The 12,975-nt window shown below is 42.8% G+C and overlaps 1 protein-coding gene across 1 annotated transcript in view; it reads right to left on the bottom strand.

The window, feature by feature from the left end:
* Window positions 1–10,291: 10,291 nt before the first annotated feature.
* Window positions 10,292–12,975, bottom strand: part of LOC115475967 (putative ribosome-binding factor A, mitochondrial) — a 38,155-nt gene continuing 35,471 nt past the window's right edge. Inside the window, 1 exon segment of the mRNA XM_030212060.1 lies at window positions 10,292–11,330. Within this exon segment, the coding sequence (XP_030067920.1) occupies window positions 10,901–11,330 (430 nt within the window). The 3' untranslated portion in view covers window positions 10,292–10,900.

Below are 12,975 nucleotides of genomic sequence, written 5' to 3'. Positions count from 1 at the left end.
TTTCTCCTCTCTTCATCTCCTTCCTTACTCTTCCCTCCCCTTCATCCATGTCCAGCATTTCTTCTCTCTCCCCTCCTCTCCCCAGCCCTCCATCCACCCATGTCCAGTGACCCTCCTCTCCCCTGCCCTCCATCCACCCATGTCCAGTGACCCTTCTCTGCCCCTGCCCTGCATGCACCCAGCGACCCTCCCCTGCCCTCCATGCACCCATACCCGGTGACCCTCCTCTCCCCTGCCCTCCATCCACCCATTTCCGGTGACCCTCCTCTCCCCTGCCCTGCATGCACCTATATACCCAGCGACCCTTCTCTCCCCTGCCCTGCATGCACGCATACCCAGTGACCCTCCTTTCCCCTGCCCTCCATCCACCCAATCCAGCAGTGACCCTCCTCTCCCCTGCCCTCCATCCACCCATACCCAGCGACGACCCTTCTCTCCCCTCCATGATCCACCCATGCCCAGCGACTCCCTTGTTCTCTCCCCTGCCACCCCCTCCCGAGTTGTTAATAGAATTCTCCTCCCTCCCTCCCGTCACCAATCTGACTCCTTTAATTCTTCGGGGTAGGCAGTTTTGCCTGCCTGCTGCAAGCACTGACTCAGTCCCCCGGTGCTGCCTGTTCACACTTCAAAATGGCCACCGAGACTTACAAGGGTGAAGTCTCGGCAGCCATTTTTAAAGCGCAAACCTGCAGCGCCAGCGGGGGAAAGTCAGCGCTTGCAGCGGGCAGGCAAGACTGCCTGCCCCGAAGAATTAAAGGAGTCAGATCGGTGACGGGAGGGAGGGAGGAGAATTCTATTAACAACTCGGGAGGGGGTGGCAGGGGAGAGAACAAGGGAGTCGCTGGGCATGGGTGGATCATGGAGGGGAGAGAAGGGTCGCGGGTTTCAACAACCGGCTCGCAAGAGCCGAGCAAAGTTAACAAGCGGCTCTTGCGAGCTGGTGCGAGCCGGCTCCAGCACACCACTGGTTTCATGTCTCTCAGTCCATGGTTTTGCCAGTGCTGGGGTCTTCTTCTGGCTCGGAGGAGCAGCGGCGTCTGAAGTGTCTGGATATCAAGAGAGTTCTCAAGCATTACTTACAGACGAGTTCCATCAGACGGATCGTCTATTTGTATTGCTTGGGGAAGTTTGCAGGGGGTTAGCAGATTCTAAACCTACTCCATCTAGGTGGCTTAAGGAGATGATTGCTTCCACTTACCTCCTGGCGGGCAGGTCGGTACCTGACAGTGAGAAAGCTCACTCTACTAAGGGAAAGGCAGCTTCTTGGGCCAAACTTTGTCTGGTTCCACCATTAGAGATCTGCAGGGTGGCAACCTGGTCCTCGTTGCATTCCTTCTCTAAACATTACCGGTTGGACGCAGTTTTTGGAGCGCAAGTTCTCACAGCAGGTTTGCTGGGGTCCCGCCCATGAATTCTTACTGCTTTGTTACTTCCCATCAATCACAGTCTAGGCTAGTCCGGAGGGACGCCAAGGAAGGAGAAATTAGGCCTTACCCGCTAATTTGCTTTCCTTTAGTCTCTCCGGCCCGGCCCAGAACCCTTCCATTCCTGTTTATTGTTGTTGGTATAGTTTGACAAGTTTTGGGCTATCTTGCTAAGGAGAGCCATGTTGCCCGTCTCCTGTTCTTAGATATTATTAAAAAAAAAGAAGTCAAAATGAGCACAGCTTTGCATGCTTGAACAAGTTCCTGCAGTGCTGTTATTGCCTTTCTATCGACGGGCACACTCGGTATATGGCATAGGCTCGGTGGTTGTCTGGTGCTGGTGGCTGCTCAGGTTCCCAGGCACACAGACCTATCTCTAGCTTCCTCCTGCTTTGGTACGATATACTGAACCTTTCTAGTCCTAGCAAGGGCTCTTATTGGCTCACTCTGTTCAATCAGAATTCTCAGTCTCCACCTGCTGCAAGGCATGCACAACCCTTCAGTCACAGTCTGGGCCAGTCCGGAGGGACTAAAGGAAAGCAAATTAGCGGGTAAGGCCTAATTTCTCCTTTTAAATTACATTATTTGATGTATAAGATTTCTTATGGATTGGCACCTTTCAATTTGATACAGTGTTTTGTTTTATCTAGTTCAATTAGGTTTTCTCAATTAACTAATCTGTTTACCTATCCATCTATGAAAGGAAAAAGAAGGAGGAGATGTTCTGACTCTTTGTTCTCTTTTCAGGCAGCTAAGGGCCTCTTATCAAGCCGCGCTAGCAGCTCCCGGTGTGGTAATGTCGATAAAGACCATTCACTTTGAATGGGCTCTGTAGGAATTGCTGTGCAGCTTAAGAGGCCCTAAATGAGGTAAAGAGGTTTCTTCTTTAATTATACAGGCATCAGTATATGTAAAGTTTAGACGTTTGCTTAAAACATCCTTGCTTCAAAAATTTGTTAGGAATTGAATGTATTAATTTTAATTGATTTTTTTCTTTGATTGTCATTAAATTATGCGTTCCTGGCTTGTCCAGCTTCTCGTTTTGAAATCCACATTGAACTGCGAGGTATTGTGGGCTATAAAAATAAATTGTTATGTTATTCTCCAAGGATTGAAAAATATTTACTAAATTTGATCTTCCTAAAGGAAAAACTGATCATAACTATGGCATCCAATCCAATCCAATCCAGTTTGTATTTGGATATACCACTTTTGCTGTGCGCATTCAAGATTTTAGTAATATTGCAATGTTATTAATATTTTTGTCACACTGCACCATGTGCTGTAGAGACAAAGTTAACTACAGGCAGGTTATTAGAAAATGCCTAATAATTTTCACTACTCATGAAAGGTTAAAGCTGCAGAGCCTCCTCTCCTCAGTCTTTACTGAAGAACATGTACCACAGATGGTTTTCAAGGGTGATGATGGGGAGGAACTGAAAGAAATCTTGGTGAACCTGGAAGATGTAGTGAGCCAAATGGACACATTAAAGAGTAGTAAATCATCTGGACTGATGGCATACACCCTAGGGTACTGAAAGAACTCAAATATGAAATAGCAGATCTGCTGTTAATCATCTGTAACCTGTCATTAAAATTGTATGGAGTACCTGAAGATTGGAGGGTGGCGAATGTAACGCCTATTTTTAAAAAGGGATCCAAGGGTGTTGCAGGAAATTACAGACCGGCAAGGCTGACATCAGTGCTGGGCAAAATAGTAGAAACTACTATAAAGAATAAAATCACTGAACACATAGACAATGATTAGTCAGTATGGGTTCAGCCAAGGGAAGTTTCGTCTCACCAATTTGCTTAATTTCTTTGAATACATGAATAAACATGTGGATAAAGGTGAGCCAGTTAATGTAGTGTACCTAGATTTTCAGAAAGTGTTTGACAAAGTCCCTTATGAGAGCCTCCTGAGAAAATTAAAGAGTCATGGGATAGAAGTCAATGTTCTGTTGTGGATTTGGTTGATGGATAAAAAACAGAGCGTAAGGTTAAATGGCCAGTTCTCTCAGTGGAGGATGAATAGTGGAGTGCCCCAAGGATCTGTACTGGAATTGGTGTTATTTAACATATTAATGATCTGGAAATGAGAACAATGAGTGAGGTGATTAAATGTGCAGATGACACAAAACTAATCAAAGTTAGAAACGCATGTGGATTGTGAAAAATTGCAGGAAGATCATAGGAAGGTAGAAGACTGGATATCCAAATTGCAGATGAAATTTAATGTGGATAAATACAAAATAATGCACATTGGGAAGAATAATCCAAATCATAGTTACTTGATACCAAGATCCACCTTTGGAATCAGCACCCAAGAAAAAGATCTAGGTGTCATCATAGACAACACGCTGAAATCTTCCGCCGTGTGAGCCAGTGGCCAAAAAAGCAAACAAGATGCTAGGAATTATTAGGAAAGGGATTGAAAATAAGTCAAAGAATATTATAATGCTTCTGTCAATCCATGGTGCGACCACACCATGCATGCAATTCTGGTCACTGTATCTTTTTAAAAAGATATAGCAGAATTAGAAAAGGTTCAAAGAAGGGCAATCAAAATGATTAAGAGGATGGAACTCCTCCCATAAGAGGAAAGGCTTAAAAGGTTAGGATTCTTAGCTTTGAAAGAGATGGCTGAGGGGAGATATGATAGAGGTCTAACAAAATACTTGTGGTGTAGAACGGGTAAACATAAATCGATTTTTGTACTCTTTCAAAAAGTACAAAGACTAGGGGACACTCAAGCTACATGGTGCTCTGCAGTTTGTGTATAGGAAGCTATGATTGGACATTACTGTGACAGCATTTTTAAAAAATGGAGTAAAGAGCAGTGCTATTACAGAGAGTGACACTGCAGCAGAAAATGTGTATTATACAGGCAGCAAATGACAACAGCAAGCTGTGTGTGATATAAATACTGGCACACGTTTTTAATGGGTTTTGAGCATATATATTTTTTGAAGTTTGGTCATTATATGTAAAGGTTGTTAACATAATTTTGTTTTTCACAAGATGAATGCACATTTATCCCCTTGAAAAAGCGACAACAAAACAAGACCCTGTTGGGTTTAAAGATGTGTGTGCTGTTTGCATTTTGAATGTTTTTGAGCCCATCATATTTATGAAAATATAAAAATTTGGAGGTTATGGAGGTTTTTCGCCAATGATAAGCCATGGTGGATGCTTTCTTCAGCAAAAACATAAGCAACAAAAGGCTCTTTTGAGGTCTTTTTTCCTCCAATATTATCTATCTATATTACAGTGGTGGAAATAAGTATTTGATCCCTTGCTGATTTTGTAAGTTTGCCCACTGACAAAGACATGAGCAGCCCATAATTGAAGGGTAGGTTATTGGTAACAGTGAGAGATAGCACATCACAAATTAAATCCGGAAAATCACATTGTGGAAAGTATATGAATTTATTTGCATTCTGCAGAGGGAAATAAGTATTTGATCCCCCACCAACCAGTAAGAGATCTGGCCCCTACAGACCAGGTAGATGCTCCAAATCAACTCGTTACCTGCATGACAGACAGCTGTCGGCAATGGTCACCTGTATGAAAGACACCTGTCCACAGACTCAGTGAATCAGTCAGACTCTAACCTCTACAAAATGGCCAAGAGCAAGGAGCTGTCTAAGGATGTCAGGGACAAGATCATACACCTGCACAAGGCTGGAATGGGCTACAAAACCATCAGTAAGACGCTGGGCGAGAAGGAGACAACTGTTGGTGCCATAGTAAGAAAATGGAAGAAGTACAAAATGACTGTCAATCGACAAAGATCTGGTGCTCCACGCAAAATCTCACCTCGTGGGGTATCCTTGATCATGAGGAAGGTTAGAAATCAGCCTACAACTACAAGGGGGGAACTTGTCAATGATCTCAAGGCAGCTGGGACCACTGTCACCACGAAAACCATTGGTAACACATTACGACATAACGGATTGCAATCCTGCAGTGCCCGCAAGGTCCCCCTGCTCCGGAAGGCACATGTGACGGCCCGTCTGAAGTTTGCCAGTGAACACCTGGATGATGCCGAGAGTGATTGGGAGAAGGTGCTGTGGTCAGATGAGACAAAAATTGAGCTCTTTGGCATGAACTCAACTCGCCGTGTTTGGAGGAAGAGAAATGCTGCCTATGACCCAAAGAACACCGTCCCCACTGTCAAGCATGGAGGTGGAAATGTTATGTTTTGGGGGTGTTTCTCTGCTAAGGGCACAGGACTACTTCACCGCATCAATGGGAGAATGGATGGGGCCATGTACCGTACAATTCTGAGTGACAACCTCCTTCCCTCCGCCAGGGCCTTAAAAATGGGTCGTGGCTGGGTCTTCCAGCACGACAATGACCCAAAACATACAGCCAAGGCAACAAAGGAGTGGCTCAGGAAGAAGCACATTAGGGTCATGGAGTGGCCTAGCCAGTCACCAGACCTTAATCCCATTGAAAACTTATGGAGGGAGCTGAAGCTGCGAGTTGCCAAGCGACAGCCCAGAACTCTTAATGATTTAGAGATGATCTGCAAAGAGGAGTGGACCAAAATTCCTCCTGACATGTGTGCAAACCTCATCAACTACAGAAGACGTCTGACCGCTGTGCTTGCCAACAAGGGTTTTGCCACCAAGTATTAGGTCTTGTTTGCCAGAGGGATTAAATACTTATTTCCCTCTGCAGAATGCAAATAAATTCATATACTTTCCACAATGTGATTTTCCGGATTTAATTTGTGATGTGCTATCTCTCACTGTTACCAATAACCTACCCTTCAATTATGGGCTGCTCATGTCTTTGTCAGTGGGCAAACTTACAAAATCAGCAAGGGATCAAATACTTATTTCCACCACTGTATATATAGGTATATAAGATTTTTTAAAAATTCTTTTGCAACATAAGTATTTTCCACAGTTTGTTTTGAGAGTGTTCTTATATTTCTGTGGAAGTTCAGTAAGTTTTGAAACTACTTTTAAAATGAACAGGAGGAAATGTTTTTTTCACTCAATGAATAGTAGCTCTGGAAGTTGTTGCCAGAGGATGTGGTATCAATGGTTAGTGTATCTGGGTTAAAAAAAAGTTTTGGACAAGTTCCTGGAGGAAAAGTCCATAGTCTGCTATTGAGATAGACATGGAGAAAGCCACTGCTTGTCCCTGGGATCAGTAGCATGAATCTTGCTACTATTTGGGATCCTGTCAGGTATTTGTGACCTGAATTGGCCATTGCTAGAAGCAGAATACTGTGCTAGATGGACCATTGATCAGACCCAGTATGGCTATTCTTAATGTTCTGCTTTCTGTACACAACACAGAATGGGAGAAAGACTTGCTTATTAGTAAATGTTAAAGTAAAGCCATCTAGACCATGGCAGTTCCACTGGGGCTCTGAAGGGGCATTCCCCTTTGCACATGTTCCTGTGGCTGTATAACTATGGCCATGTGCTGGAGCAATCAAAAAACAAGGAGTGGGAACTGGACCAGGCTCATTGAAAACAGACTCAGGACTCCCAATGTGAAATTAAAGAGTCCAGAGTCTGTTTTTTAACATCCTGATCCAGGTCCCCCTCCTTGTTTTTTGGCTTTGTCTATCCCATGGGACTTTTGTGTTCTTTCCACTTTTTGTGGTCTTTTGTGCATGTGCTGGAGCAGCCACAATCTTATCAAGGCACCAAGGGTCCTCATAAGAACCAATGGTCCATCTAGCCCAGTATCCTGCTTCCAACAGTTGCAAGCCGGGTCACAAAAGTACTTGGCAACATCTATGCCACACACATACCTGACGTTGTTGGTCAAGTCACAAAGTTTCTTCACTAGTTCTTGCAGGTCCTCACGACAGCTTTCCTGGTCACAATCCTCATAGGACTGCAACAACTCTGGCAAGGTAATCAACTTGTCTGTCTCACATGTTTTGGAGTACAAATTGTGTTAAAACACCAACCATCCTAGAGCAGAGGTTTGTTTTTTTTTAACCCAATTCATAAGACACACCCACACAATCTGATTTTCAGCATATTCACAGTGAAAACGTATATGAGAGATTTACATACTATGGAGGCACTGAATACAATCTCTCATGTAAATTTGTGTGGATAACTTGAAAACCTGGCCAGCTGGCTGTGTTGTGGACTAGATGAGATGACCTGACTTACAAGTGTTCACAAACATCTTCTCAACACTGTACTTTTAGTTTCCTTTAACTCCAACTACGCCTACTGTGAAAAAGAAATCATGTTTGTTTTTGTTCTTACAATATTTTCCCACTGGGAAGATTGTCCTAATGCAAACTGTGGTGTTACCATCAAGTGTGGCTAATTACAGTCAGGACTGAACTTAAGATCTTGGTACCAAACTCTAAAGGGAGAATGGTACCTCTAGAGATCAAAAAGCAGGGGGGAGTGATGTGCCCCTCATACACTCCATAGAACTAAAGCATCCTCTTCCTCCTCTCCCCCCAGCAGCATTCATCCACACTGCCCTCCCCATGTCTCTCTCGTTTCTCCTTCTTCTATGTGATGGTTTGCTTAGTTGCAATGCTCCTCTCTCTTTCAGCTGAGCTTATCTACATGCCTCGTTGTCTGGCTCCCACAATCTATAGTTGCCCGACAGTGGTGAATTCTGTGCTGGGAAGCGGCTGCCCATCCCTTCCAATGACAGCAAAATGAAAGTCAAGGTAGGAACAAGGTAGTGGAGATTCAGAGGCAGAGACTGTATGAAGAGTGAAGTGTCAGGCACTGGGGGAGGAGAGCAGGGACAATTTGGATGGTGACTCAGATGAGTAGCAGCTCAAATTTGGTGAGGGGTATGATCAGAGGAAATGAATCTGGGGATAAGAGATAGAGATTTATAAGGGGCTGGGTAAAGGACAGCTGCATAGAAGAATGAATGATAGGGTTAAATCAGGAATTACAGTTGAAAAGGAAGAATGTGTCCATGGCTATGCAGCCTGCACCCCACTCCCCACAAAGGAGGCAGAAGCTGCACCCCTGTTCCCTCTTGGCCATGCTTCTCCAAGTTCAGTCCATGAGGGCTGTCAACAGGCCAGTTTCACAGGATATCCATAATGAATATACATGAGATTTGCATGCCCACTATATCCACTGTATGCAGATTTCTCTCATGCATATTAATACTAAATGAGTTATCATACAAAAGCTGTGCATACAATTTTATATGTTACTTCTAATGCCAGTCAAAAACTCCAAAATTCATTAAACTTTTACAATATTCTTCACCTTTACTGAAATATTTTATGCAATAAACACTTTCATGTGGAAATACTTCCTGTTTGTACTACATAGACACAAATAAATCTACCTATATACGTTATACCATCATACCCAATACACACCAAGCATACCACCATTCATGGTTGGCTAAAAGGACGAGGAGCTTCGCAGTTCAAAATTCTGTGACGCTGTAACACAGCGTATCTCTTCAGTGTAAACCTCTTCAAGCCCAACGCATTTCGCACTAGGCATCTTCAGGGGCTCCGATTCTAAGCGCAATAGCAAAACAGGAATGTAAATTCCCTCTCCAAATATCAATAATAAACCACATTCAATATTCTTAAAAACTATCTTCACCTTACTCCCTAGAAGCTCTCATATCTCTAGGCAGTCGCCAAGATGGCTCCCTCCATGGAATGCCGGAAATGACTTCAACAAAGCGGTATTACCGCAAAGAGGATTCTACTCTCCTTTTAGCCAACCATGCAGCCAACAGGAAAATAAGGAGCTTACAAGTCTGCACTGCTCAAAGATAAGACTTTTTTGGGATTACAGATGCATTATCGTCTTCCAAAAGACTAGAGTGTTGCTTTGTCAAATAAGCGTAACTTCTTTATGGACTATTTCAAGACATTTATGTCTAGGATGGTTATTTTGTATTTTATTGTATTTGCAGTTGTATTTTGAGCGAATAGAGTGGTGGCAATAGCTCCATTGAAGTATGAATGGTGGTATGCTTGGTGTGTATTGGGTATGATGTATAACGTATATAGGTAGATTTATTTGTGTCTATGTAGTACAAACAGGAAGTATTTCCACATGAAAGTGTTTATTGCATAAAATATTTCAGTAAAGGTGAAGACTATTATAAAAGTTTAATGAATTTTGGAGTTTTTGACTGGCATTAGAAGTAACATGCATATTAATTAGGGATATCCTGAAAACCTTGTATGCTTTTAGTCAAGGACTTAACTTGGACAAGCCTGCTCTAGGTCACTTTCTGGCTTCTGCTACAGTGCTGAAGACGATACCAGTGACAGTAATATTAAAGATACACAACCAGTGCTGGAAATGAAGGAAGAGTTCTAATGCAGAAACACATCATAAAGGGCTGGGAAATGTCAAATCTTACTGAAAAGAAAATACAGCCTCATGTCATTCCACACCTCAGGAGTAGGTAGAAACGTTCTTTCATATATGATCTAATCAGTATAGTATCAAAGCTGTATCCCCAACTGGCCCAGTTTTGATTGGCTGTGTTTAAAGGCACACTTTTGACACATTCTGTGGTAGTAAACTGCTCTAGAACTTGTCACAATTATTCAGTAGTTAGAAAAGTGCTTTAAAAAGTATTTCATTACTATATGAACTGACAAAAGTGACTCATGAGCCGCAGGAAGCTCTGAACAGGCCGAGAGGCCCATTGAAGGGGATAACTCAAGAGTGTCTGCTGCAAGGTCCAAAGCATCAACTGTTCTTTCCTGTTTTGGAGGATATATGGTGCTACATTACAACCACAGAGAATCTTGTTGACCCAGGCTGTCCAATCAGATTCAACCAATACCAAAGTCAGCACACAATCACCAGAGGGCAAAGTCCAGCATGAGCACAAGTAAGCATAGATTCATCGTCACTATGGGAATTTTTAAAGGGAATTTTTTATTAGGATTAATTCACATTAATAATAATACAAAGACACAGCTTTACTAAGCTGTCAACCAAAAGCAAAAGCCCAAATATGCTTCTTGTAAACTCCTACAGTGAGAAGAACAAGGTTGTCATTCCTGAGACAAACTGCCCTGCAATTAAACAGAGCTCTTCATGGCTATTCCAGGCTAGGTAAAAGCTCATGGCTTTCTGACTTTCAGGTCATGCTGTCACAGAACCCAAGCAAGAAGAAGAACTACCATAAGCTTGTGAGGTGTTTGGTCTCCTTATGATATTAGGATGTAAACATCATACCTAGAATAAAGATATTTTTAATTGCCACTTGAGAAGGGGGAAGGGCTTTTCTTTCCAGTTTGCAAGAGGAAAAGGGATTATACGTTGTACTTAATGACCTTCAGAATTCATTACAAAAATCTACATTTAACAAGGATATTTCTCATTCCTCGTCACCCCTCCAAAAGACATACATAGGTCCCCCTCTGCAGACCTCATGTTCTATAAACGTCTGTAGCCAAGAGTCCTGAGTTCAGTGCCAATGACTCAGATAGGACACAAATTACCAGTGACCCCCCCACGCGCTCATGGCTTTGAGACATGATTCTTCCTCTCTCCTGAGCTTGGTTTGCTAGCATTGGCATCTTCTGCATCCAACTCAACAGCTTCCTGAAGCTCATGCTCCAATTTGCTCTCTGGAGAGGCCATCTCGTCTCCCTCTCCCAGAGCCTCTTCATTATATTTCTCCAGAAGGTACTTTTGGGGCGTGATGTCGTCATTAAGAAATGCGTCCTTTGCTTTCTTCCTCTTCTTTTTCAGGATCTTGTGCCTTCGCAGCTCAGCTAGCTGCTCCTGATGCTGCTGCAGCAGCCCAATGCCCTCCATCCGCTTCTCCTTTTCTCTGCTACTCTTTTTGTACTCAGCTATTTGTCTGTTCAGCTCTTCATGGTCAATCCCAAACAAACTAGATTGCTGAGGAGAAGACAATGGCGCAGGAGAGGTCTCAAGTTCCTGACTGATGGAAAAGAGATAAAGATAAATCAGTATACACGCACAGCCACAATGCCACACTTATTTAGGATTTTATCATGCTGTAATCAAAGTATCGTACTATGATGAATGTAAATGCTTTAGTCCCTTTTCTTTGGGGGAAGAAAATACTGGCAGTTTATCCTTCAAATGTAGTGGGGATGATATTCAGACAGTGGGAGGCAGCGTGGCTAACTCCTGTGGTTGGCAGCGAGATCGGATATTCAATGCCAGGCCATTTCCAGTGACAGCATTGAATATCCGGTTTATTTTTGGTCGGTTTAAACTTAACTGGTCAAGACAATATTCAGCACTGGCCAGTTAAGTTTAAACCAGCCAATGACAGGCCTGCTATTTCGGCGGCCCAATTTGACCGCCAAACTTAGCCAGTGATGCACTGAGTATTAGTAGATAGCTGGTTACATTGTGCGATGTAACAGTTTAGCCGCTAAGTGCTGACCGCGAATATTCAGCAGGAGATAACTAGCTATCTCCTGCTGAATATTCGCAGATAGCCGATTAAGCGCTATTTAACCGGCCAGGAGTTGTTCCTGGCCGGTAAAATAGCGCTGAATATCAAGGGGGTGAGGGGGAGTAAGTTTAGACTGACATCTCAGCTGATCAGCTGTAATTCCCAGATTCACCAAAGCATACCAATGTGCTCCATTCTGTTCAGAGTAGGTTAATCTAGTCCTACCTTTTAGCCTTAACAACATGGTTGAGCTGCAGCCCTGTTTACTCCAGGAAATCAGTACATGTCTGTGCATGCAATGAACTAAAAATGCAGGATTTGATCAACGTGCCTTAAAAGAAGTAGAGGCAAAAAACAAATATCAAGAAAATAAAACACATAAAATAGAATAAAAATAAAATACAATCCATCAATAAATGTTAGGACCCAATGAAGGTAGAGGTGGGGGCAGGAAGAGATATATATACTTATTGTAAGCTGCTTCTACTGCGGCATGTAAGGAGTATTCCATTTTTAGTCAAATCTGCTGTTTTCACTTATGTACTATGAATATTATTCTCACATGTGCGTAACATCATCCATGGAGCCCAGTGAGGACACTGCCAAGTGCACTGTCACTTTAAATCTTTGAGGCAGTGCCCACACTGCACATGCACCGGTGCCTTCTTGCCTGATGCTTGAGTGTGGGACCAGCAGTCTACTTTTTTTTTTTAACCATTTTATTATTTTCATGTATACACTCGACAGTAAGGAAAACAGTTCTAATACAGCAAAATTACTAACCAATAACTGCCATAACAGGTTCCTTCCAGTCAACCCCGTCATGCTTATTTCATCCCAGCAGTCTACCTTTTTAGAGGAACAAAGATGCTATTTTTAAAATCTCTCCTTAGTGTGTCAAACATTTGCCTTTTTGGTGCCTTCCTTTTTTTGGGATTTTATTTCTTCAAATTCAACTTTTTTCTATATTAATTTGTTCTATGTTAATTTATTTTTTTCCATTATTTTTGAATTTTCAGTCTTTGAGGCCTCTGCGCCCATCTTCGCAAGGAAGCAATTGACCATTTTTGAGTATGCAACTACTTGAGCTCCCCGGGCTATAGAGACTTTTGAACTTGCATTGGCCATTTTTCCCTCCATGTCAATGAGGGTGCCGAGT

Source organism: Microcaecilia unicolor, chromosome 1, assembly GCF_901765095.1.
Source record: "Microcaecilia unicolor chromosome 1, aMicUni1.1, whole genome shotgun sequence".
NCBI lineage: Eukaryota > Metazoa > Chordata > Amphibia > Gymnophiona > Siphonopidae > Microcaecilia > Microcaecilia unicolor.
This window is presented reverse-complemented; position numbering and strand designations above follow the sequence as displayed.